This window comes from Prionailurus bengalensis, chromosome B3, assembly GCF_016509475.1.
Source record: "Prionailurus bengalensis isolate Pbe53 chromosome B3, Fcat_Pben_1.1_paternal_pri, whole genome shotgun sequence".
Classification (NCBI taxonomy): Eukaryota; Metazoa; Chordata; class Mammalia; order Carnivora; family Felidae; genus Prionailurus; species Prionailurus bengalensis.
The window spans coordinates 98,849,753-98,875,133 of NC_057355.1; the positions used below are offsets into that span (position 1 = coordinate 98,849,753).

Here is a 25,381-nt window from a genome sequence, read left to right on the forward strand (position 1 = left end):
GATGTCAACTATACTTCAATCAAAAAATAAATAAATATGGACTATGTATTAAATCAATGATAAATTTCCTGATCTTCACAATTGTACTGTGGGTATGTAAGAGATGATTCTTGTTCCTAGGAAATACAAAATGAAGTACACAGAGGCACTCTCAAGTAATTCAGAAAAAAATGCACATATAGATAAATAATAGAAATAACTGATGATTCTGAGTATAGAGGAGTTTCTTACACTATTTTTCTAACTTTTCTGTTAGGTCTGAAATTATATCAAAATAAAAAGCTACAAACACACAAAAAAACATTTCTTTACTGATAAAAATACTTTTTTTTTGTTATATTTCTAACAGTAGCATTTAAAGCAGATAATTATATGACTTGTCTATATTATTATGTTAAAGTGGAAACAAACATTTCCTGAACACCCTTTTTTGCCTACTCTGTTTGCTAATTGCCAGACACTCAGGTAGGCAGGCTTTTTCCTTCCTTGCAGTGAGGTGAGTAGTAAGAGTATTTATGTTGTAAAATGATCACATGAGAACAGAGGTGTAAAGTTTCTTTCTCAAGTCATATAGTAATGACAGAGCAGGAATTCAAACCCAGGTCTATTTGATTCCAAATTTTTACCTCTATGTATTAGGTTTCCTCACTTTAAAAACATACAGTATAAATTTTTAAAAATAAATTTTGTTATATTGCCATAATTTCAGATTTATAGAAAAGTTTTAATAGTACAAAGAATTCCTGAATATCCTTCACACAGATTCCACAAATATTACCATTTACTACTTTTGCTTTATCCTTTTTTCACTCTACACACACACATTTTTTTTTCTGAGCTGTTTAAGTTACAAACACGATGCCCCTTAATTCCTAAATATTTCAGTGTGCACATCTTAAAAAAAGAAAACCGGAAGTGTTATATAACCACAGTACGATGTTCGAAATCAGGAAATTAACACTGACACAATACTATTATCTACTGTAATGACTTCACTGATTGAGATTATCGACTGTCCCAGTATTGTCCTTTTATATGACAGAAAATCCCTAATTATGGTTGCAATCACTTGTGGCATGTCTATTCAGTCTCCTTTAATCAGAACAGTTCCCATATACTCTTAAATTCTAAAGGTTAAACCAAAATTCTTATCTATCAATTTAGGTTGTTGCAGGTATCTATACTATTTAGTCTCTAAAGTAATATTTTTAAATAACTTCAGTTCACTGACCATAAATATCTTTTTTCATAATAAATATTTTATTAGAGGTGTATATAATTTTGTTCAGAAATTTCAGGGGCACCTTGGGTGGTTCAGTCCATTGAGTGCCCGACTCTTGACTTCAGCTCAGGTCAAGAACATGCAGTTTGTGAGACAGAGCCCCTGTCGGGCTCTATGCTGACAGTGTGGGGAGCCTGCTTGGGATTCTCTCTCTCCCTTCCTCCCTGCCCCTCCCCAGCTCACATGTACATGTACAAGTGCGGGCAGGCGCGCACTCTCTCTCTCTCTCTCAAATAAACATTTAAAAAAAAAAGTTCAGAAATTTTACCTTTTGTATCAGGATGTATCCAAGATGTTGCACAATTAATTTTCAAAGGGCAGCCATCAAAAACTTTGGAAAAACATGCTCCCATCTTATTTATAAAGAAAGAAATGTTGACTTATTTGATTGTGTAATTTTATATATTCTTAGAAATCAGCTAAGATTACAAAATGCTAAATTCACTCTTACTTGAATATGTTTATGGTTTCATTACCAAAATTCCTATTTTGATATCATTTAACGACTTCTAACAATAGAGTCTCCTATTATTGCCTTGTGTAATCCACTATTTCAGGGCAAAAATAACAAATTTACCAAAACATCTACATATGTCAGTGATCTATTTTAGGAATTTTAAGTCCCCACTTATCTTTAGGACTAACATTTAATAATGTGAAATAATGGATGATATTACTGAGCAACATCACTGTGACTGTAATTGCAGTGTAACTCCAAAATAGTGAAGCAGACAAAAAGACTAATATTTACATTACATATTAGACTTTTACTGAATAAAAAGGTATAATTTATAAAGCATCCCATTCATATTATTGGCTGAACCACCTTGGAGAGCCAGAGAACAAGCACTAAGATAAGCTTCCCCGTTCACTGTGTATAGTTCAATATGAAAATGGCTTCAGGGGCAGAAAGGAATTTAACCCATATAATGAAGAGGACACAGTACTACTGATATCATCACATTAAAGTTAAACTGGCCTTTCAAGGCTACCCTGAGAACCCAGCTGCCATATTTACAAAAAGCAAAACTTTCCAAGTTCTAACCAACTCACTCACATTAGGGTACATGATTTGATTCGTGGTGTATCAAAATGCATTTATGCCTTTGTATTTTGTGAATCCTCCCATTCAATAGCTCAAGATACTTGGCAGCAAATAAAAAATCTGCTGCTTCTAAAGAGATGAAAATTGGCAAGTGGTTCACATAAAAATATTCCTTACCAGCACTTTTGGAGTGGGTGGAAGGCCATTGATGGCTGGTTTCTGTGGGAAAAATAATTTTTATTGCTTTAAGATCTCTTAAGCCTTAAAAAAACACCTATACATTTGGAAATTTAGTTATCTAATTCTTGAATTAAAGAGACTATGCCCCCTGCCCACCAAAACAGACACTGCCTCTCTATGATAAACACGGTAATCGTTACAACTAATCACCAAATGCCTGTTACGCCTACCGGGAAATCTCGCTTGTCCTTTTTCCGTGGTAACTGGGGTGCTTGTGCTGATCCTTCTGTATTTTCACTAATTAGTTTTGAAATACCATCACCATCTCCTAAAAAGAATCATGGTTAAAGCTGAATGAACATACAAATAAGTACCTTCCTTGAAAAATAATTTTCCCTTTCCCCCAATACTTGTTTTCCATTTGGGTGATCCTTTACTGGGAAATATTCTCTACTGGCAGATGAGTTAAAGTATCTTCAGTGCCGTTCTCTAGGTTCAATAGAGGTAGCATTGCATCTCTAGCAGTGGTCTTAATCCATGTAAACAACAAATGTCTTTCCATATTGTGAGAAAAATGGAATCTGATATTCAGATATTCAGGCCCGATATATTCAAGGCCTTTCATAACTGAACTCCAATCTACCTTTTTAGTCCTATCTCCTAGTATACACCTTTCAAAAGCTCACACTTCTCTCATAGTATACTTCCAACACAATCCAGGTTGTCAGTGCATTTATTCATTCTTTCTTGCTCATCAGGCATGCCTGTCAGCACTGGCTCCCACTAATGAAGGATCCATCCACTTTAATGCTCTGCAAGCCCCCTGCCCCCACTCTCTTCCCTATCCTTATCTTCCTGAAAAATTTCTCATCTTCTATTACTATAGTTAATTACTGTATGAGACACTTACATAAGCTGTCTTGTCTAATGTTACAGGTACCCATAGGGTGTAACTTCTGCTACAGATCCTGAACTTCTGGAGGGCAGGAACATCCATTCATCATTCTAAGACCTATCATATTACTTAAGAAATCAAATCAGGGTTCACTTGGACTGAATCTATTCACAGTCTGCCCACGTGGAATTTTAAAGTAACTTCAGAAAGCTTTAAACAGTTAAAAGAGTGACCAAAGACATTCTTTAAAATATGAAAATGGCTTTCTTTTCAGTTTTCACTTTGATTTATTTACCCAGATCACAGTATCTAGCTGTATGCATTCCAGGACTGCTGACACTGCTAGCCATACCAATAGAGGAAGTCTCAGCTACAGGACCACAACTTGGGCTACTCTGTCTTCTGAGAAACTGGGGAGCTCTGTTCTCTGAATCAGGGCAACGTTTTACAGTTGATGATTTTTCTTCATCTAGGAGGTTGTCTTCAGGGTAGCTGTTTATCCTTGGCTGTGATAATAAGACATAAGAGTACTTTAATAAATTTGGATATGAAACAGTGACACTTCATTATCATTACCCACCTAAGACTTTAGGGGGTGGGGAGGTATGTGATTTTTTCTTTTTGCTATGTAATTCAACTCACTAAGCTAAGTAAGAAAAATAAACAAGAGTTACTGTCCCAACACAACTAAGAACTTGCCATGTGATTTTTTAATCATCCCTAAGCCAAAACTGATATAATTTTAAACTGATAAAATTATATAAACAATCCACAAAATATTTAAAATTTTTTTTTTTTTCAACGTTTATTTTTATTTTTGGGACAGAGAGAGACAGAGCATGAACGGGGGAGGGGCAGAGAGAGAGGGAGACACAGAATCGGAAACAGGCTCCAGGCTCCGAGCCATCAGCCCAGAGCCTGACGCGGGGCTCGAACTCCCGGACCGCGAGATCGTGACCTGGCTGAAGTCGGACGCTTAACCGACTGCGCCACCCAGGCGCCCCACAAAATATTTAATAAGCAGGAATAAGCAAGGGCTTAAGGAAGTATGACTCCACTGAAATAGGAAATTGCCATACTAAATGAGGACTGTAAATAATGAACTCTTTCTGTTTCCTCTTCATGTAGTCGAGTATTTTCTCAAATGAATATGTGATTTTTACCTTTTTCTTATAGCTATTAAAATATTGTATTTCCCAGGAAGTTTTTTAATATATATTTTACATCTTTGTAATCCCCTCTTGAAAAAAACTGTATTTATCTAAAGCGTATTTAGGAGAATTTTGAACAAATTCAATGAAATTACTTTTTAATTATTTTATTATTAAAAAAAGGATTTATTCAAAAATTTTAAGTTGCTCACCTTAGGAGGTAGGGGAGGTGGTATTGCACGTTTTGAGGTTGATCTAATACAAGGAGAAAAATGCAATTCAGATGGTAGTAAATGTAACATAAAATAGAGACTCTAATAAATGTGCATTAAAATTGTTTACATTCTTTAGATCATGATAAAGAGAATTTTTAAAACCTATAGAAAGACCTAAGACCTCATTATGTCAAACTGTGTTAGCAGGACTATAAAATAGATTTGTATAAAATGAATACAAAGTCTTTTTACTTTATGGTTATGCTCTGCATATTTAGTATGTAATAAAAATTAAACTTAGTAAAAAACAGATTCCAAATTTTAGAGTTGGAAGCCACTGTGAATCATAGATTCAAGTGGCCATATCATCAAACTTTTTGCTAGCCCAAGTGGGGTACATAGATCAACAATATTGGCATCACCTTGAAACTTCCATATGTATCGTCTAGACCTATGGAATCAGAACCTTCAGGTGATTTTCCAGGCACATCAAAACTTAAGAATCACTGATCTAGCTCACTGGTTCCATACGCTTATTTATCTAGAGTTATTGTAATCAATTGGGAAGCTTTTAGTATTCTGAGATTCGAGTCCCAAAGACCGTATTCTGTTGCAAGGGTTGGCAAACTTTTTCTGTAAGGGGCCAGACAGTGGTAAATATTATAAACTTTAGTGTATACAGTGGTCACAAGTACTTAACTCTTTGTTATAATGTGAAAGCAGCCATAGGTAATACATAACTGATAAGCCTGGCTGTATCCCAACAAACCTTCCTTATGGACACTAAAATGTTTATATAATTTTCACATATAACAAAGTATCACTCTCCTTTGGATTTTCTTTCAATTATTAAAAAATCTAAATACCATTATAGTTTGTGGACTGTACAAAACATAGGCAGTGGACCAGATGTGATTTATAGGCCTTAGTTTGCCAACCCCAGATCTATAAGATGAATGTGGGGGCCGCAGAGATCTGTACTTCCAAAGACCTCTCTAAGCAATGCACAGGCTTGGAACATCTGGGCCGGCCCTGTAACTTACCTGTTGAGGGAAGACAGGTCTAATATAAAGTAACTATACTGCAGAATGGATTTGGGGTTTTGTGACTCCTACAGCACTTTTTCCCATGACATTATGTACCTCATCTTTCAGTATATTAACATTACATGCACTAAGCTGAATTTAAAGAAGAAAACCTTAATTATCAACACATGATGCCTTTTGGTAATTAAAAAGTCAGAAGCTTTACACTGATATGAGGCAGAGCACAATTTTTTTTAAGAATGAAAATTAAAACTTATTAGAATAAATTGCTCCCACCCGATACTGTTCCTATATAAAGTAAAATATAAGTAAAATATTAAGTTAGCAAACAACTTACTTGCCAGTATTTGCACCATCAACAAAAGGATTCCATTGTAATACAAAGTTTGGGTCTGACGACACTCCCTGTGAAGGTAAAAATAGTTTATAATGTTCCCTTATAACAGATATTAATCATTTTATTTGATTCAAGAAAATATTCAGTGTCATGATTGTTAATCATCTTGGCTTTCAATCAATTTTTTAATCTCCAGTTAGATTTGCTGCCATTTGACATATTTAGGTCAATGACTCATTATCTGTTGACTGAAACTTAAGAAATTCCATAAACATACTGAATATAGTTTCAGTGTGACAAGCCCTCTTTACCAATGCTAGTATATTCCAAATAAACAGAAAAACATAACTCTGAATTATCTGCATCACTAATTCATTAGTGTGGAAAACGAAACATCATATTATTAAATTATCATTAACTTATTGGTGCTACTATTTTTTCCCCACTGGCATAGAAACTGTGAGTTATATATATAGCAATATATACAGTAAGAAAAGTACTACTCCCAAATGTTAAGAATGAAGAGATCCATTAACAGAAGGCAATTCCTCGAAAAATTATACTTTACCGAAGCTTAAAAATAAAGTAAATGTTAAGGTAACATCTAGGCAACTCTGATAATACCTTGCTCTATTTATTACTTTTTTCCTTTTAGATAAGAAAATGTTTAACTAAACAGTAACTTCGAAATATAAGAGCAATGGTTAAAAAAGAAGCTATATTAATAAATAAATATCAAAAACAGTAAGGTAATGCAAAAATATACTACAAACCTAACAAAGTCTGTAAGAAAAAAAGATCCTAGAGCTTAAAGCTCAACATCAAATTCCATATATTTAATAACTTCATGTAACTCCTTCAAAAGATTCAGAAAGGTCAATATGAATGGCTAAAATGGTATATTATAAAATGTACTCTAGTTAAAATATGCCTAACTATAAGCTTTTTCAAACTTTAATATGTGAAATACAGTATCCAAATTAATGCTTGAAAGAATATATAACTCTGATCCTTAGTCAAAGTTTACCTGACTATAAGTTTTCTCAAATTTTAATGTGTAAAGTACTTCTGAAGTAATAATTCCTACCATTTCATCCCGTGCTTCTGTTTCTTTTCTCAGAGGAGGTTCGAACTGTAATTTGTCAACTGCAAAATATGTAACAGATATTCACAAACTCTATCTTAAAGGGTTAATTTCAGAAATGTAGCAAGAAGCATATGTATAGGGGAGAGGGAAAGGGGGAAAGAAGAAGAAAGAAGACAAAATTTTTTCACTTTTTTACTGCAAGAGTACCCTTCTTTATATTTACCAAAAGAAGGTAACAATTTGGTAGCTTACTACAAATCTACTTAGTAAATTCTTTGTGTATGAGATTTAAAAAAGTTAATCAAAGTAGGTGACTAAGAAAACTAATGGTGACTAAAGGATTTTCCCTGTCTAGGCTGCACACTCTGTTCTAAGGCTACAACTTTATGGCAGAAATGAACCTCCCCAAATTACCTATAATTATCTAAAAAGAACAAACATTATTTAAATTAAATGTTACAATGGAATTCAGAAATTTAATATTATATTTTGCTCAATGTATATTTTATTTGGCCTACTCTTTTATATGAAATATTCTAAAACAGAGAAAAGGATAGCTTATTATCTACTCACAAAGTACACAGAATTTTAAAACTGTAAAATCTAATGACTAAATGATCAAAGAGAAAAAAAAAAAACAAACACTTGCAGCATAGAGATGCAAGATCCCCAAATACAATCTTGGCAAATAAAATACATTAAAAAAATCATTTTCAAAAAGGATCCAGTTGTCTTTATCCCTAAAACAAGATTTGTAAAGTAATACAAAGTACTTATGTAATTCATTAAATAAAAGCATTGTCATAAAAATTTCCAAAAAAAGATTGAAGATATTTCATAAAACACAGTATCTACTTTTCAAAAATAACCTAAAATAAAAAGCTCTTTATTAGTGATTTATTTCTTAACATAATTAAAAAACATCTTAACTCAAAACCACTACTTGAAATCACTACTTCAACTCATCTGAGACAGAGATGAGCTAAAGTTTTTTTGTCACAACCAGAAATACTGGCAAGCAGGTCTAGAGATGAATCACAAGTGTGTAAGTATGGTAAAGAAAGAGAAAATATCACTCTTTAATAATAATAATTATATAACAAGCAAATTTCAATACTTAAAAAGAAATTCCTAGAGAAAATGAGTTTCATAAACATTGAAGATGTTTTAACACATAAGAAAAGTACTCTTCTAAAACTGTAGCCATAACTATGGCACAGAATGCTATATCATTGTTTTATGTGGTAGATGGGACCTGAAGTTGTTTTGTTTTAGAGAAAATACCAGCAGTACTTTTGGGTGCATCTTTGGCATATGAAAATACAAAGATGGGGAGGTCTTCTATTATACATACTCATTTATCTCTGTAAGATGATGTAGGTTCTAGCCATAATACGGTAACAGGAATTGTATTTCTCCTGCTTTAAACAACTAAGACATTGGTGTTACATGTATGTGCGCATAAATTATGTGAAGCAATTGTTTTGAGGCAGTGGCTAACAGATACCACAGCACTGTCCTTGAGAGAAAGGAAATACATGGTGGCAAGATCCACATTCACTCCGGCTTTCTGCCTGGAGGCACTTTTCAAACTAGGACACAAGAAAGTGGAATCCAAAGAGAGAGTACCAGCCTCACTGGGTGTTGGAAACAAAGACTGAAGATTGGAGCTGCTTAGGTAGTTGGAATTTGAAGGGCAGAGTGGCAGAAATAAGAAAGCTGCATAAAGGAGGAGCTCCAGAAACATGCCAAGAGATCTCTTTAAGTCTTTGGTTGAATACTAAATTGCCCATAAGCAAACACAAGATTATACAAAGTACGTCACAAACAGCAAGCAGAGGAGTACTGAGCTAAATGCAGATTCTGGTGATCGCACAGTACCAGGAAAGATAGTTGAATTTCTAACCAGAGGAAAGAGCCTGCTGAATATTCTGGTAAAACCTGTCACAAGCCTTAAAAGGATCAAGCTGACGTACCACTTAAGAAACTCTTTAAACACCTTTTGGATAAAGAGGACCAAATCCAGACACTCAGTGTCGCACTACAACGTCCAAGATATAATAAAAAAATGACCAGACAAGCAGCAGGAGAATAGAAACCATAACCAGTTGGAAAACAGATACAATCTTCAAATAAAGGAGTTCCCAATACAACATTCCAAGTTTCCAAAACAGGCCTCTGGGTCAATTTTCATGGTATTAGACCTGATATTCACTCTTTCATACACATCCCTTTTTTGTAGTGTCACATTTCACTTGAACTTTATCCTTTTCAAAACCCTCTAACTCTTCTTGGGGCCACCTGGGTGGCTCAGTTGGTTGAATGTCTGACTCTTGATTTCCGTTCAGGTCATGATCTCACTGTGAGACTGAGCCCACGCTGGGCTTTGCACTGACAGTGTGGGCTTGCAATTCTCTCTCCCTCTCTCTCTGCCCCTCCCCCAGCTCACACTTGCTGCTCTCTATCTCAAAATAAATAAAGCCTAAGAAAAAACCCTGTAACTCTTCTTTTCCTTTGTTTAATGAGATGTTCCATAGTTCCTCTGGTGTATGTTTTCCTTCATTGCAAGGAGTCAAGAAACCTGACTTTGCTGGACTACACATTTATCCTTGGTTTCAGACTAGGCCAGGCTCATAATAATTACTATGTCCACTAAAAATACACACGAAGGATGCTTATACTAGTGATAATAGCCCGAAACTGGAAACAAATCAAATGCCCATCAACCAAAGAATGGATAAATTATGATATGATCATACAATGAAATATGATTACTATGAAAACAATGATTGCTATACATGACATGAATTACTCCCACAGACATAATGTTGAGCAAAAGAAACCAAGCAAAAAGGGTGCATTTTGTATATCCTATTTATCTGAAGACCCAGATCAGCTAAAAACCAATCTATGGTGATAAAGGATCAGAACAGAGATTAGCCTGGGCAATGGAAAGGGCAAGAGGATATGAAGAAAGAAGGACATTGATTGTAATGGAGCATAAGGAAAGGAGCCTTCAGAGATTCTGATAATGTTCTATATTTTTAATCCCCAGATCAAAAATCAGTTTCATGAGTGTATACATATATAAAAATTCATCATGCAGTACACCTAAGCATTTTACTGTATGTAAGTTACCAGCTCAAATTTTAAACATGAAACAAAAAACTAAGAATAGAACTAACTAGGTGTGTATAAAATCTATTAAACAAATAAAAACAAAGCTATAAAATACTCTTGATGGACACGAAAGAAGACTCAAGAAAATTTAAAGATAAATCACCAATAAAATGACCTTCAACTTTACCAAATTTTTTCTGGTACTTAAAGCACAGAGCTTACTCCACGAAGACATTAGTACTCTGGTCATTCATGAAAGAACTAAGCCTTGAACTTACTTACCTCTGAAAAAGCCTATTTTAAGTTAAGAAGACAGACTACCTTATAGGTGTCGACTCTCCCAAAGTTAGTACGTGACCTTTTATGAGATCTCAGTAAAAACACTAGAATTTTTTTAACTAGATACATTGATTCTTAAGTTTATGTGGGGAGAATACAATAGCTAACTATCATAACAAAAGTGGGGGAGGTAGAGTGAGGGGAGTAGGAGGATAATTAGTCTTAACGATTTTAACAGGTATTATAAAGACATAATAATCAAATTATGCTATTCGCACATGACTAGACATAATAATGCAATAAGAGAATTTCTGGAAAGAATCCAAAAAAACATATGGTCATTTAGTACATCATAAAGGTAGCATGTCAAATCCATTAGTAAAAATATTAAGTTTTTAATAATTAGTATTTAGACAAATGGGTAGTCATGTAAAAAGAAACTAAAATTGTATACAAACTTTATACATCTTACCAAATAAATTAATACTGTATATCAACTATTAAATATTATAACAGTGAAAGTGTAAAAATACAAGAAAAAAATAATAGAATTCTTTTATAGCCTTAAAATCAGGAAGGCCTTGCTAAATATGACACAAAACCCAAAAGTTATAGAAGAAAATATAGATAAATTAGACTATATTAATTGAATATTTATATAACTGCATAAAATAAAGAAGATGGCTTTATAATGGAAGAGCAACTTTGCTACTTTTCTGTATGGTATTTGAAGTCCAGAGAGTTGATTTGGGATTAGATAAGAAGATAGCATAAGAAGTATCAGCAATCTGGGATTAACAAAGAGATAAATTACTGGTTTAACTAAGAAAAGCCTGATTGAATCAACTGATATAGGAAGGACATTCTAACTCCCCATTGACCTAAATTTCCAAAGATGTATAAAGCTAGAAATATTTGGTTTAAGAAAACTCAGACTTCAACAAAATGTTCATCTACAATAATTCTATTAGTCTATACATTTAATAACTTATATTCCTTCATTAGGGTTTATATATCTTATTTTATTGTAAACTTCTTTAAATCTTTTTTGAAACAAGTATACATTTAAGTCAATATACCTAAAACTTCTTCGCAAATTTGTTCTTCTAAATTAATGTGGCTAAAATGACAAATATAATTGATACCAAATATTTGTCAATGACAAATTTACAGAATAACAATCAATTTCCCCTTTTAAGTAGACATTTTAGAAAAGATACACCTCTCCTAGTAACCTAAAAAAACTGAAACCAACCCAAATGTCCAACAATCGGAAACTATCCAACTACAGTGTATTAACTCAATGAAAAAAGGAGGGCCAGACTAGTATGGGAAATGCTTCTGTGTTCAGTAAAAAAATTTATGCATAGCATAAATTCAGCCATGTAAAAACATACATGGAAAAACATGGAGGCAATTAACAAAAATATTACCTGTGGGTTGGTGCTGGGTGATGAGATTATGGGCAATGTTAATTTTCTATTTTTTTCCTCTTACAAATTTTCTACAATGAACATATATTACCTCTATAATTAGTAAGTAAACACCATTTAATTAAAAAATAAGAAAATCCCATTATAAACCAGAGAAACAACCTCTATTTTAAAGGTATTCTGATATGTTAAAGCATGTAGCCTCAGTTACTCTGAAATTTTATTATTCCAGTAAGACCCACGAGAACACCCAGCTCAACCCTCCGAGACCACCAATTGAAAATGTATACCAAACACATACAATTTATTTCTGAAGCTGTCCGTTCAGCTCTGGCATTCCTGTTTGTAGATCTAATGGTATGACGAATGATTGCATGGGGCTGTGAATATAAGCATAATATACACACTTTAAAAAATTTCAGTGATAAAGTTAAAAGGTCAAACTTTTTAACTAAATGATCATTTACTGACAAACATGACTACCTACTAATAAATTATGGGATAAACATAAACAATACAATGAACACTAACATATTTTAGGTTATTCACTTATTCTATGTTTATACTGTATGAAATATTGAAAAGATGCAAAGAAAATCAGAAATCTTATCTCCAAAGAGTTTATAATCTAGAAGTTAAGACACACAAATACTTAATGAGATTAGAAAATGGTCAATGCCATTCATTAAGATGATTACTATTAATGCCCAGATGAAAAAGAAATGACTTCCACCTGAAGGGGTATAGAAGTTCTTCATGACAGAGCTGTAATCTGCTCTAGGCCTCAAGGACAGTAGGTAATGGATGTGCAGCAGTGTGGGAAGCATTCTAGACAGCAGAGAGAATATGAACAAAGTGATGCAAGAAGAAAAGGAAATGGTAGCATTTAGGGGAATTGGAGTTGGTTATTATTTGGTGAAGATTAAGGGATGAGGTGACAAAGCTGGACAGACAGACTGGGGATGAGCCAGATCATGAAAGGCTCTGACTGCAAGGTGAGGACTCTCTATTTTATTTTCTCAAAGAAATTTTTTGAAGATTTTACAAAAAGGGTGTCAGACTTTAGAATAATTGGATAAGTGAGAAGATATGGAGGGGAGAAACACTGGATGCAGGGAGACTGAGTAAGGATACTGCAGTAAATCAAGTGAGAAGCTTGTTACTTTACACCCTTTGGTACAAGCTCCTGATCTCTTCAAACTATGCCTTCAGCTCAACTGCCACCTACCAAATTTCTAATGACTCACTCTCAATCACTGATGATGGACAGGAGCTCATATGTTTTTTCCTCTACTTCAAGACCCATCATCATACCAAGGGACTTCAAAAGCCCATTGTTTGGGACTTAAGTTTTCTGACCTCATCTCTAAAGACACTCTCCCAGATTTCAATGAACTCTTGATTGCTAAGATCACACCATGGACCCTCCCATCAGCTCTGACACTTGAACTCACACTATCTTCCAAACTTCTCAGCCTTCTGGCTCACTCTCATTTACTCCCATTACACTGCTTCCTGTTCACAATGGAATCCCAAGTCCATTAACCCATTAACCTTACTGTCCATCAGCATTTCTCTTATCTTCACTTTTCTTCTTAACCAGTTTGTATCCAGTGGTCCACAATTTCAAGCAATCTCTTGCCAGTATCCTAAATTCCCTTTGCCCCACTGTCCTTCAGTATTCTGGCATGCCAAAATGACACCTTAGATGAATTAAACTAACTACCTTTGTGTTTATATTGGGGATACAAATCACAACTGGAGGAAAGTTACCCAGCAGACCACAGAGAAAATTAATCTCATCTGAGGCTTCGACTTTGCCCCAAAACACTTCACTGTAATCATTTAACCCAACCATTCTCCTCAATTACTATTTCACACCTTCTCTTCCCACTCTTCAAGCCCACTCATTTTCTGTCAGGACTTTCAAGACATGATCTTGCCATTACTTCACAAGGAAAACCAGAATCATCAAATAGAAGATAACTTTGAACGACAACCTTCAACTATACTCCTCTCTAGTGCAAGATTAAAGCATTTCATTATCTAAGATCAAGCCTCCCATTATAATCTAGATCTCAGGCTGTCCTCCTTTCTCAGAGACTTTGCCTATTTACCTTGTTTCTCTTGAATCTTTCCTCTCCATCTACTGAATCCTTTTCATAAGCATTTAATCCTGTTCAAACTTACTTCCCCCAGATAAACAATAACTAAATAACTAAATAAATCCCCACCAACTCATTTTCCTCCAGCTACTACTGCTCAGCCTACCTCTCCCTTTCACAACTAAATTTCATAAATGTATTGCTATACTTATTTTCCAAACCACTCTAATCTAGCTTCACCTCTATAATTTGAATATTATCCTTTTAAAAAAGTATTTAAGCACCACCACCTAAATCCAAACACTTCTTTAACTTATCTTCTAGGCAATATTCTTGTTGAAAACTTCCCTCCTTCTTTTAATGGTCTTCATCAATCCTCTGCCATTCTTCTTAGCCTACTTGATTCTTAAATTTTGGGAGACATCTAGGATGCTGTCTGAGGCCCTCTCCTGTTTTCTCATTCTACATGCTTCCCTTGAGTGATTTACTCCTTAAGGTATCAACTACTTCTGTACTTAATGACTCCCAAATTTCTATCTATAGTCCAAACTTTTCTCCCCAAGCTACCACCACATATCTAATTTCTAGTGAGACGTCTCCATTTGGAAGTCTATTCAACATCAAAATTACTATACGTAAAACTTGAATTCATCTTTATTCCCAAGTCTGATTTTACTCTAGTGTTCCTACCTCAATAAATGGGGCGGCACTTTTAGGATCACCCAGCCGTTCAAATAAAAATCTAGGAGTAATCTCTTTTCACCCCCCACACTCCAACTCTTCAGAGAATCTCCATCCAATCTCCAATCTCCAACTCTCTTCAGAGAATTCTTTTACTGGTCCATTTTTCTCCATCCTTGTTATACTCCTAGTCTAAAACACCACCATCTCTATCCCAGATGACTTCAAAAGCCTCTTAGCAGATTTTCAGAAATGGAACCACCATTTTCAGGTCATAGAGATCTTTTAAAAATGCACATATAATTACATGTCACTCCTTTACCCTTTAATGGCTTCTACTGCCCTTTGATAAAGCCCAAAAATTTTAACATGGTTTGAAATGGCTAGTGTCTAGCTCTGTGACTTTATCTTCCACTATCCCCCTCCTTGTTTTCTGTTCGAACCAAACTATCTTTAGTTCCTCAAGTATACAGTCTTCTCTCTTATCCAGGCTTTCTAACATGCGATTATGCTCTCTGCTCAAAACAATTCTGCCTGCCCTCTTCCTCTAATTCCAATTTATCCTTCAGATTTTCAACTTACAGACCACTTCTGTAGCAAGTCCTTCTCTGTCCCTAAAATATGCCTCCATAGCATACTCTATATCCTGTTCCATAACAGTTATCACACTTGTGGTATTTCTGAGGTTCCTATGAGACTATACTATAAGTTCTTTCAAGGCAGGGACTGGGTCAATCTCATACACCATCGTGTCCCCAACTACCTGGCACAAGGATTTCAAGAACTGAGAAGTACAGTGATACCACATTAAATAGAAATAGAGAACTCAGAAGGTAAAGTGGATCTGGAAAGCCCAGCAAAATAATGTGGGGAATAAAAAAAAGAATCTGGTTAGTTATATAACCAGTGAAAGACAAACTGGGGAATCAAATAATATCAATTTCATATTGAAGTTACAATAATTTTAATAATTTTATTAAAATCTCATTATTACAAGTCTGCAAATGATAATTAAAATAAAAAAATCTATGAATAGTGAGTTTATTCAATATTTTCAGTTAAAGTTCATTTAACACTCAACAAAATATTCATTAGATACCTACTACAGGACAAGACTATGCTATACAGAAGGCAAGGATTAGTTTTTAAAGATTAGTTTTCAAAGATTATTTAGTGACTATTTCTATTAAACACATACACAGAAATGGTAGCATATTAACTAAAACAATAGGCTTTGGAGTTAGTGCCTTGGATCCAAATGCTGGTTCCACTACTTACTAGCCATATGATCTTGGGAAAATTACTTCTATTCTTTCTCTGCTGTTTCCTCATTTATAAAATGTGGATAGTAACAGAATCTGTTGTAAACTGTTTTGAGTATTTAATGAGTTAACATAAAAATTATCTAGCCTAATACTTGGTACACAATGACTCCCCAATGCGTTATTAGTAGTTATGACGATACTTATACAGTATAATTCAAAACTTAAGAACATAAAGTAAAACATTTCCTTCAACAAATAAATAACACAAAAAGTGTGGTCCTATTGTCTTGCCAGAAGTGAAGGTAGAGATACAAAAGGAAATAAAGGCATAAAGAGAAATGAGGACACAATCACAGAAATAAAAAGAAATCCTAAAAGGAGAGGAAGAGACACTGGTGGAAAAGTTCAGCTGTGCTTTATGCAAGCATAGTAGGTACCTGCTAATGGGCAGGAAGTCCCTCATTCGTGATTTACAAGTTTTGATGTTAAATATAATATATTCAAAAAGACTTCAGAATATTTTCAGAGAAGGAAAATGTAGGAATAGCTCTACATGTAATAATATATAATTGTCCTGAACAAGTATTGGAAAGGAGAAAATTTCTATTGGAACCTCAACTTTAAAAAAATATATTTATATTGTTAATAATCTGTATAATAGAGAAATAAAAAATGGCCAATTAGATTTCTAGAGAGTCTCTTCAGTGAAAAATAATATGTGCATGTGCTTTGGCTAAACTTTTGTTCTCTCGGTCCAAAGCAATGTTCCTAACCTCTTTTATTTCCTTAGAAATAGATGTACTTTCTCTTTAGAGAAAGATCAAGCTCTCACTACAGAATTTGAGGTTTGGGGAGAAGGGAAAGCACTTCCGGATTTCTGGGAGGGGAAAATGATCTGATTCTAATCTTAGCTACCTCTCAACTTTTGGCAAACCAACTATGAAAAGAAAATGATATAAATGGTTTTAATTAGATTAGTAATCCTAGTTCTTTCCAGAAAAAGTGTCAACCAGTTATTTATGTAATACCACAATTTTTTTTTTAAAGTACTACCTGGTAATTATATGCAGGGTAAGTTTAGTTTACATTGCTAATTAATCTTTGTAGCTAAATCTGTTGTAACTAACTTAAAAAAGAGTAAATTAGAAAATAAACATTAAGGCCATATTAAATATTTATTTTCAAATATTAGACTGAAAACCTCTTTACCTCAAAGTCATCATCATCTCCTTCAGTGTAGTGTGCATGGTTGTCTGGATTATTTACTTTGTCCAGCAGTTCAACTGCGAGGGCCCTAGAGAGACCTGGCTGCCCTACAAATGTATGCTAAGTCAAAACAAAACAAAACAAAACAAAACAAAACTTCATGAATATGCTTTTACATCAATGGTTCGTAGAAAATGTTATTTGTACTTTTTCATTCAGTAACTATCAAAAACAAGCATATGGAAGCCTACTAATACAAATAAATTAGAGAACGTACTAGTAAAAGTATCAGAGAAACCATAATTGTATATTATAAAACTGCAGCACCCTTGTGGAGTAAGTTTATGACATGAATCTTTTTTTTTTTAAATTTTAAGTAGGTTTCATGCCCAACATAGGGCTTGAACTCATGGCCCTGAGATTAAGAGTCACATCCTCTACTCACTGAGCCAGCCAGGCACCCCAACATGAATAATTTTTCTAAGTTATCTATATTAGGTTGTAAAATTGCAACCTTGGCTATAACAACTGACATTCATTACTCATGTCACTATAGTGATATATATGCAAATGAATATCACATCATAATAAGAAAAAAGCATGTGTATTCCATATATGCATACATTTAATTTAGTAACATTATGTAAATGTAAAAAGACAAACAGTTAAATTTTGATATTTAAATAAAGTTTCCTTAAATTGTTGTAATCATGAACTTTTTCTAAAAATATTTTACAAATACATATATACACAGAACATTCTATATTTACATAAGAAACCGAAAAAGGCAATTAATTTTAGGTGATAGCAACATTTTTAAGAGTTTTCTCTAAGGCAGGGGTTGGCAAACTAAAGCCCATGGGCAAAACCTGGGGCACTGCCTCTTTTTGTGAATAAAGTTTTGAGTATTAAAGCCATGCCCATTCAATTGTACTGTCTTTGGTAGCTTTTGTGCTTCAATGGCAAAACTGAGTAGTTGCTACAGAGACTGTATGGCCCCAAAGCCCAAGACATTTACTACCTGGCTCTTCCCAAAAAGTTTGCAGACCCCTGCAGTAAGAGATCACTATATTTTTATATTAAAAATCTTAAATACTTTGTTCGAGTGATATACCTACTTACTGCACTGACTACAGAAAATTCCCCTATAATTTCAATGACTTACAGTCAGAAGTCTTTCAGCAGTTGGTCTTTTTTTGGGGTTTTTGGTTAGTGCTATTTTGACAAAATTATGGAATGTTGATGACCTTCAAATAAAAAGAGACATGTACAAAAATATTTCACTAATATTAGTTTTTTAATGTTACTAAATAAAACTAACTTATAAGCAGTCAGAAAGTCTGAAACACATGATTTTTCTTAGACCTCTTAGCTCTATATAAGCAAAAAAACAAGACCCAAAGAACAGTATACCCCTTGAAAACAGGTGTCAGTTTCATCGATTAAGTAAAATGAAATTAGTTACAAGAAATAGTAACATACCATCTCTAAAAAATACACAAAAAACTAGAAATGGGTATTATAGGATTTAAAATCTAGTATTTATTCTAGGTGCCACTTAGGAATCAAAATGGCTTTTTCCCACTGCTTAATTTATAAAATATATAAATGTTTTCCTATACCAGAAGAATGGCATGGAGGTAGGATTGGTAATGTAAAAGATTATTTAAATCATTATAAGGTCACTGAATTTCTTAGGAACAAGGGCATCCACACAGCAGCTCTCTTGCAGAGAAATCAAATCACTGCATTACATTTGGTGGCTTGTGGCGGAGATAACGTGGAACCAGAGAGTACCTGAGATTGGCAAAATACTCCAATGGTAACAGCCTGTGGTCATTCATTCCTGAATGAATATTGAGTCATTCCTGCCATAAAGCCCTCCAGTTCCAATTGCTTAGGAACTTAGGGTAACAAGAATCAGGAAGAAACTCTTATCAACACAAAAGAATACAGCCACAGTAGGATATAAACTCCTTTATTTCCAGTGTGATTTTCCTTTCACTCCTGGCATCATCTCCAGAATGTCCCGGCTCCTAAGTAATACTTTGCGCAGACAGGTCAATAAAACATAAAACAGTAGTTCAGAACCTGTTTAGGGGACAGGTCTTTTAAAATATGAAACAAGATATGGACTGTCTCCCTAGAAGAATATACATACAGAATTTGGGGAACCCATGTACCTCCCACACCAAAAGATCCATGAAATCTAGATGAAGATTGGAAACTTTTATTTGCATGGTTTCTTTTATTAAATGCATGGGAATACATTACCAGAAAAATAATTTTCAATTTTTATCATCCAATTAAAGATATCCTAATGGACTTTAAGAAAAGGCAAACTGCTTTACTTAGAGAAAGAAGAGATTAGGATGAAAATAAATAGTAAAATTTTGAATATTAGGTAAGGAAGGTAGAGAAAAATCAACAGTGATTAAGTGTCATGGTATCTGGAAACCTTTTCATATCACCTTCCATAAAAGTTAACATATAATTAACAAGTAACAGAATGCAAGGCAAATATATAAATCTCCAAATTTTTAATATACCCATTTCCAATCCTTTCCTCACCACACCTCTTACCCAAGCCTCCAAAACACTAAGAAAATGACCAGAGTTTTACCAGAGCAGGAGATTATAAAAATCTTTTGGACTGACATGGGCTTGTTCTTATTCCTTGTTACTCTAAGTTCCTAAGCAACTGGAACTGTCAAGAATATAACCCAGATCCTGGCCACAGCTCTGTGAGTAAATTAGATATGTAACTGCAAGTAAACTATTTAAAGGCTCTGGACTTCAGTTTCATCATTTTTCCAAAATATAATTTATTGTCAAATTGGCTAACATAGAGTGTGTACAGTGTGCTCTTGGTTTTAGGGGTAGATTCCTGAGGTTCATCGCTTATATACAACACCCAGTGCTCATCCCAACAAGCGCCCTCCTCAATGCCCATCACCCATCTTCCCCTCTTCTCCACCCCACCCTCCCCCATCAACCCTCAGTTTGTTCTCTGTACTTAAAAAGTCTCTTATGGTTTGCCTCCCTCCCTGTTTGTAACTATTTTTTTTTCCCCTTCCCTTCCCCCATGGTCTTCTGTTAAGTTTCTCAAGTTCCACATATGAGTGAAAATGTATGGTATCTGTCTTTCTCTGAATGACTTATTTCATTTAGCATAATACCTTCCAGTTCCATCCACACTGCTGCAATTCAGTTTCATCACTTATAAGAGAACTGAACCTATCTGCTTTCCAACGGCAAAATTCTATAAATCTATATATTCATTAACTTACCATTTTGTTTTGTCCTTTAGTTTTGGAGGCTGAAAATTACTTTTTGACATTAAGAAGAGGGCCCTGGAATAAAAATTTCAGTTAAAGGGCAATATTGAAATACTTTGATTACCTCATCTAATAATCAGAATGAATATTCTGTAATCCATTTACAAATTACTACATACGTAGACACTGATGAACAGTGGTATGGAATATGAAAATTAATTTAAGATTTTACTTATTTATTAAGTTTATTGATAATGTAGTTTTATGTATGTACATATCTATGTATGTTATCTCTACGCCCAACATGGGGCTCAAATTCACAGCCCCGAGATTAAGAGTCTCATGCTCTATAAACTGAGCCAGACAGGAGCCCCTGGACACTAAATTTTTATATTTTAGATAGCCAATAGATATTTCATTTTCTTTCTTTTTTAAATTTTTTATTTTTAATTTTTTTAATATATGAAATTTATTGTCAAATTGGTTTCCATAAAACACCCAGTGCTCATCCCAAAAGATGCCCTCTTCAATGCCCATCACCTAGATATGTCATTTTCAAACAAGCTCTTATTCATAAGGCAAAGCTACCAAATATTAGAGAAGAATTTTATCACTATACTTTTAACATATATAACTAATATTATATCTTAGATATAAGCATGTATAGTAATTAAGTATCATTCTATAACACAGAGATGATATGTTACTCTAACATTAGGTTGTATGCTTAGTGGAAGATTTGCCTCTATAATTGTCTTGGGTATACAAGCAAATTATATCTACTTCCTAGTCTGTTCCCCTCTTTTGGACAATAACTTTCCAGATTCTCTCATTATGAATAATACAGAAATCAACCTGCAAGAGGACTTTCTTTCAGTATGAATTCACCTTTGACTCATTTTCTAGGGACTCTGGGGGTAGAAGGATGGAAGATTTAAGAAAAGTTCTAAAATGCTCTATTTCAGTTTTTCCAACAAAACCCTTTATAGGTTTCCAAGCAAACCCATCTTTTTTTAATAAATTTTTATTTTTTTATGTTTTATTTATTTTTGAGGGAGAGAGAGACAGAGCATGAGCAGGGGAGGGGCAGAGAGAGAGGGAGACACAGAATCTGAAGCAGGCTCCAGACTCCGAGCTGTCAGCACAGAGCCCGATGTGGGGCTCGAACTCACAAACTATGAGATTACGACCTGAGACCAAGTTGGACGCTTAATCAACTGAGCCACCCAGGCGCCCCCAAACTCGGTTTTAAATACCAAAGAAGTTTATCTTTTTAAAGATGAAATGATTCATATATAAAGTTTATATTCTTACAACTGTGAGGCATTCTTTTAAATCTGCTCTTCTTTAGTCTTTATCTAAATGCTAACCAATAATTAGGTAATAATAGATTGTTTTTTCACTAATAATCAATTTTCCATGTTGCTTTGGTTTATGCATGTGTAACAGCTGCCTTTAACTGTTGAAAATTTTTGCTTTTAATTCATTAAAAAATTAAGAAAAAAGATTAATTCACCAACTATTGGACATTCAGATTTTTTTCCACTGTTAACCTGGAATGAATAATTCTTAGCTTTTTTTCCCCTTGGGTTATTTCCTAAGTATAATTTTCTAAGTAGTAGAATCACAGAAACATTTGTACTGCTCCTAACAAGTAACATCCTAAAGGTCTGTACATAATGGCATTCCAACAAAAAGTAGGTATCTTTTAACTTTTGTATCTTTAGTTACTTGAGAAGTCAAATAGTTTTCCAAGTTTCTTTGTATTTGGTACTTGCTCATTAACAGTCTATCTTTTGCCTTCAGAGTCTCTAAATAAATTCCTTATGTACATATACATATATACTAATCCATTGTCTATCTTGCTAGAAGGATACTTTCTGCACTCTGTTGATTTTCTTTTCAACTTTATACTGTTTTCAACTTTATACTTTAAAAGCTTAAATTTTAGCTCAATTCATCTTTTACTTCAAAATATAAAAACACTTTCAAAGGCCATCAAATATTTTTTTGAGAGACAATATACCCTAAAATGTAAATAATAATTATACTAAGCGTAACTACCTCTTAATTATCCCTAGACAAAATAAACAAAATCAAAAAAAGAATAGAAAAAAAATGTCACCTACATCCTATCATTTGCTCATAATTCCACTTGGAACAGAAAAAGAAACAATTGATGGAAGAATGTAAAGACCTAAAAAAAAACTTTACAAATGATAACTGCTATATCTAGTATGATTAAGGGAGATTTGCTTAATGAAACAGCTTTACACTTGATCTTAGCCAAAAGGCCGAGAAGCGATGATGAAACAGCTTTAAATAGTACAGATGATTCACTCCACGTTGTCTTAGGAAACAACACAAGAGAGCAGGTATTGGGTGCAACTGATTACCCCTAAGTCCTTTACAACACCTTTACTATTTCAACATACTTGCAAATGAGCTGGAAATACTCAAGTTATCAATATTTCATTCTCCCCAAAGACTTCATTAATAACTGCATAATTGTAAATAGTGAGAACACCTCATTGGATGGAGATCAAACATAGGTGGTTGAAGCTCTCCAAGTTCAATTGCTGTTATTCCTACTGCCCAGATATCACAGAGTTGGTTGTAGCCGCCATTCTTTTCTACTGCTGCAACTTCTGGGGCCATCCTAGAAGGAATCAGTGAATATAACATTTTTATTTTTTAAAAATGATATGAAATCTGCTCTTTTTTGTTATATTCACTCAAGAGAAATGAGGGAAAGAGGCTGAGAGACATTTACTAGGAAAGACTTATTAAGACCACATGTATAAAGATATATTCTTTTCAAACTCATCACTTAAAAATCTTCCATCTTCTCTGAAGACTAGTGCTCTGAGGAAAAATTTGGTTGTCTTACTTTAGTTTCTGTTTTGTGAATCTTGTCATATAATATGGGAAAAGAAAGAATACCTAAATCCCCATGAAGGTCAGAAATGCTTCCAAAGGAGGTGAGACTTGAGAATGAATCAGCAGGGAGGTAAGGTGAGTGAGGAGCCTCAACATTTTAGTTAGAGGAAACAAGTGCAAATACAGGGAGACAGGAAAAGAGCACGGGACATCTGGAAAGGTGACAGGACAATGCTACTCAATGTATGACCCACAGACAGGTATGGAGCCATAAGCTGCTTGTTAGGAGTCTATGATAAGTACAGAAACTGAGAGTATTAACTCTTGTCCAAATACATGATCACTTTTTAGTAATTCAGTCTGGGATGAATTTATTTTATAAAAGTTTGAGAGGATTTAAAAAGTATTTGCAAAATGAACCTCAGACATAGGAGCTAGGTAATGAATGCCCTACTGATTATACAATGAAGTTTAGATTTTGTTGTGAAAATGCAAGATTTAATTTTGGATATAAACTTGTTCTGAAACTCATGGCAATAGGAAGGACAGTATGAGAGGAGCTAACACCAAAGTCAGGTGAATGAGTTGGAAGACAATTTCAAAAATACAAGGGAAAAATGATAAATGACTTTTCAAAGGCAGTGGCAGAGGGGACTGAATGAAAGGGGTTGACTGAAGAGACTGATACAAGTATAAAATGCTTGTGGATATTGAAGTAGAGCTATTATCAAACAACTGTGAATATATCTAAGATTAAAGGTCAACTTAGTGGCTGAGTTGGAGTTACCTGTTTGGGATTCAGTGGTTTATAATGATGGCATTTGATGTTATAAAGTATAGATATTACTAAGGGGAAATATTCTTTTTTTAATGTTTACTATTTTAAAATTAATTTATATTGATATTAAATATCCACACAGAAGCTGTTTTTATAAGTATTTGGATTACACAAAGTTATATAACACAGTATCACTCAACCTAAAGGTGGTTAAGAACACAAAGTATGTATACTAAAAATGTCTGCTATAAGCAAGTACTAAATACATAAAAATGGATATAGGAGTAAAGAGAAGAAAATGATCATTAGTATGGAACAAAACGACTAAAGGCAAGTCTCAGAGAGGAAAGTTGAGCTGGAACCCAGAGAGAGCATATGTGTTTTATCTCTTCTGCCCACTAGAATCAGTTAGGGGTGGACAACTGGAGCACCAAGTTGACCAAGAGTGTTACACTTCCTGGCTCAGTGGAAGGCAGAGAGTGATCAATCAGTCTGCCACAGCTGAAGAAAGGCAGAGCGTGTGACACTTTTAAGACAGGGCAGGACTTGAGGGAGAGTTAAGATGGCGGAGAAGTAGAGAACAGGGATTTCTCTCATCCCTCAAACACAGCTGTATTAAGGTCAGAACACTTGGAACACCCAGGAAATCAATAGCGGGAGTGACAGGAAGATCTCCACAGGTGGAGGGAGACAGCTTGGCAGACAGAGGTGCAAGTATGCGAACTGGGGGAGATAAGAGTGTAGGCATGGAGGAGAGAGAACCACTTCTGTGGAGAGACAAAAGGGAGAGAAAGGCTGTGGAACCACGGTACACCAGAATGGGGTCCTGGGGAGGTGGGGTGCAGGCTCCTTTAAGACATCGGTTTTGAATCCCAGCTGAGTGCCTAAGAGGCCGGGAGACTGCGGAGCAGGACAGTCTATTCCCACAGTGTCTATTCCCACACTATTCTGTGAGGGCTGCCTGAACAGAGTAGTTTGAGATACTCAGAGGAGCAAAGATTGGGGTGTCACCACTTTTTTCTCCATCACCAACATGGTGGGGCTTCAGGAAACAGCACGGCAGCCTCCACTGGAGGTGGGATCAATTACAACAAACCCTGCCACTCTGTGCCTGGCAA

General features: G+C 34.5%; 1 protein-coding gene and 1 pseudogene across 5 annotated transcripts in view; both read right to left on the bottom strand.

Moving 5' to 3' along the window:
• MAP4K5 (mitogen-activated protein kinase kinase kinase kinase 5) overlaps positions 1–25,381 on the bottom strand; it is a 113,344-nt gene that overhangs the window by 22,342 nt on the left and 65,621 nt on the right. For 3 of the 5 annotated variants that reach the window (XM_043556109.1, XM_043556108.1, XM_043556112.1), the window contains exons 9-20: positions 23,133–23,264; positions 20,618–20,680; positions 18,493–18,574; positions 17,331–17,447; positions 12,372–12,450; positions 7,239–7,297; positions 6,152–6,219; positions 4,766–4,808; positions 3,698–3,908; positions 2,738–2,835; positions 2,505–2,546; positions 1,551–1,635 (exon numbers count right to left, since the gene is read on the bottom strand). In XM_043556109.1, the coding sequence (XP_043412044.1) occupies positions 1,551–1,635; positions 2,505–2,546; positions 2,738–2,835; positions 3,698–3,908; positions 4,766–4,808; positions 6,152–6,219; positions 7,239–7,297; positions 12,372–12,450; positions 17,331–17,447; positions 18,493–18,574; positions 20,618–20,680; positions 23,133–23,264 (1,079 nt within the window). The remainder of the gene's footprint in view (positions 1–1,550; positions 1,636–2,504; positions 2,547–2,737; positions 2,836–3,697; positions 3,909–4,765; positions 4,809–6,151; positions 6,220–7,238; positions 7,298–12,371; positions 12,451–17,330; positions 17,448–18,492; positions 18,575–20,617; positions 20,681–23,132; positions 23,265–25,381) is intronic. The other 2 variants (XM_043556111.1, XM_043556110.1) reach the window with 1 other exon arrangement.
• On the bottom strand, positions 22,790–22,911 carry LOC122469913 (annotated as a pseudogene).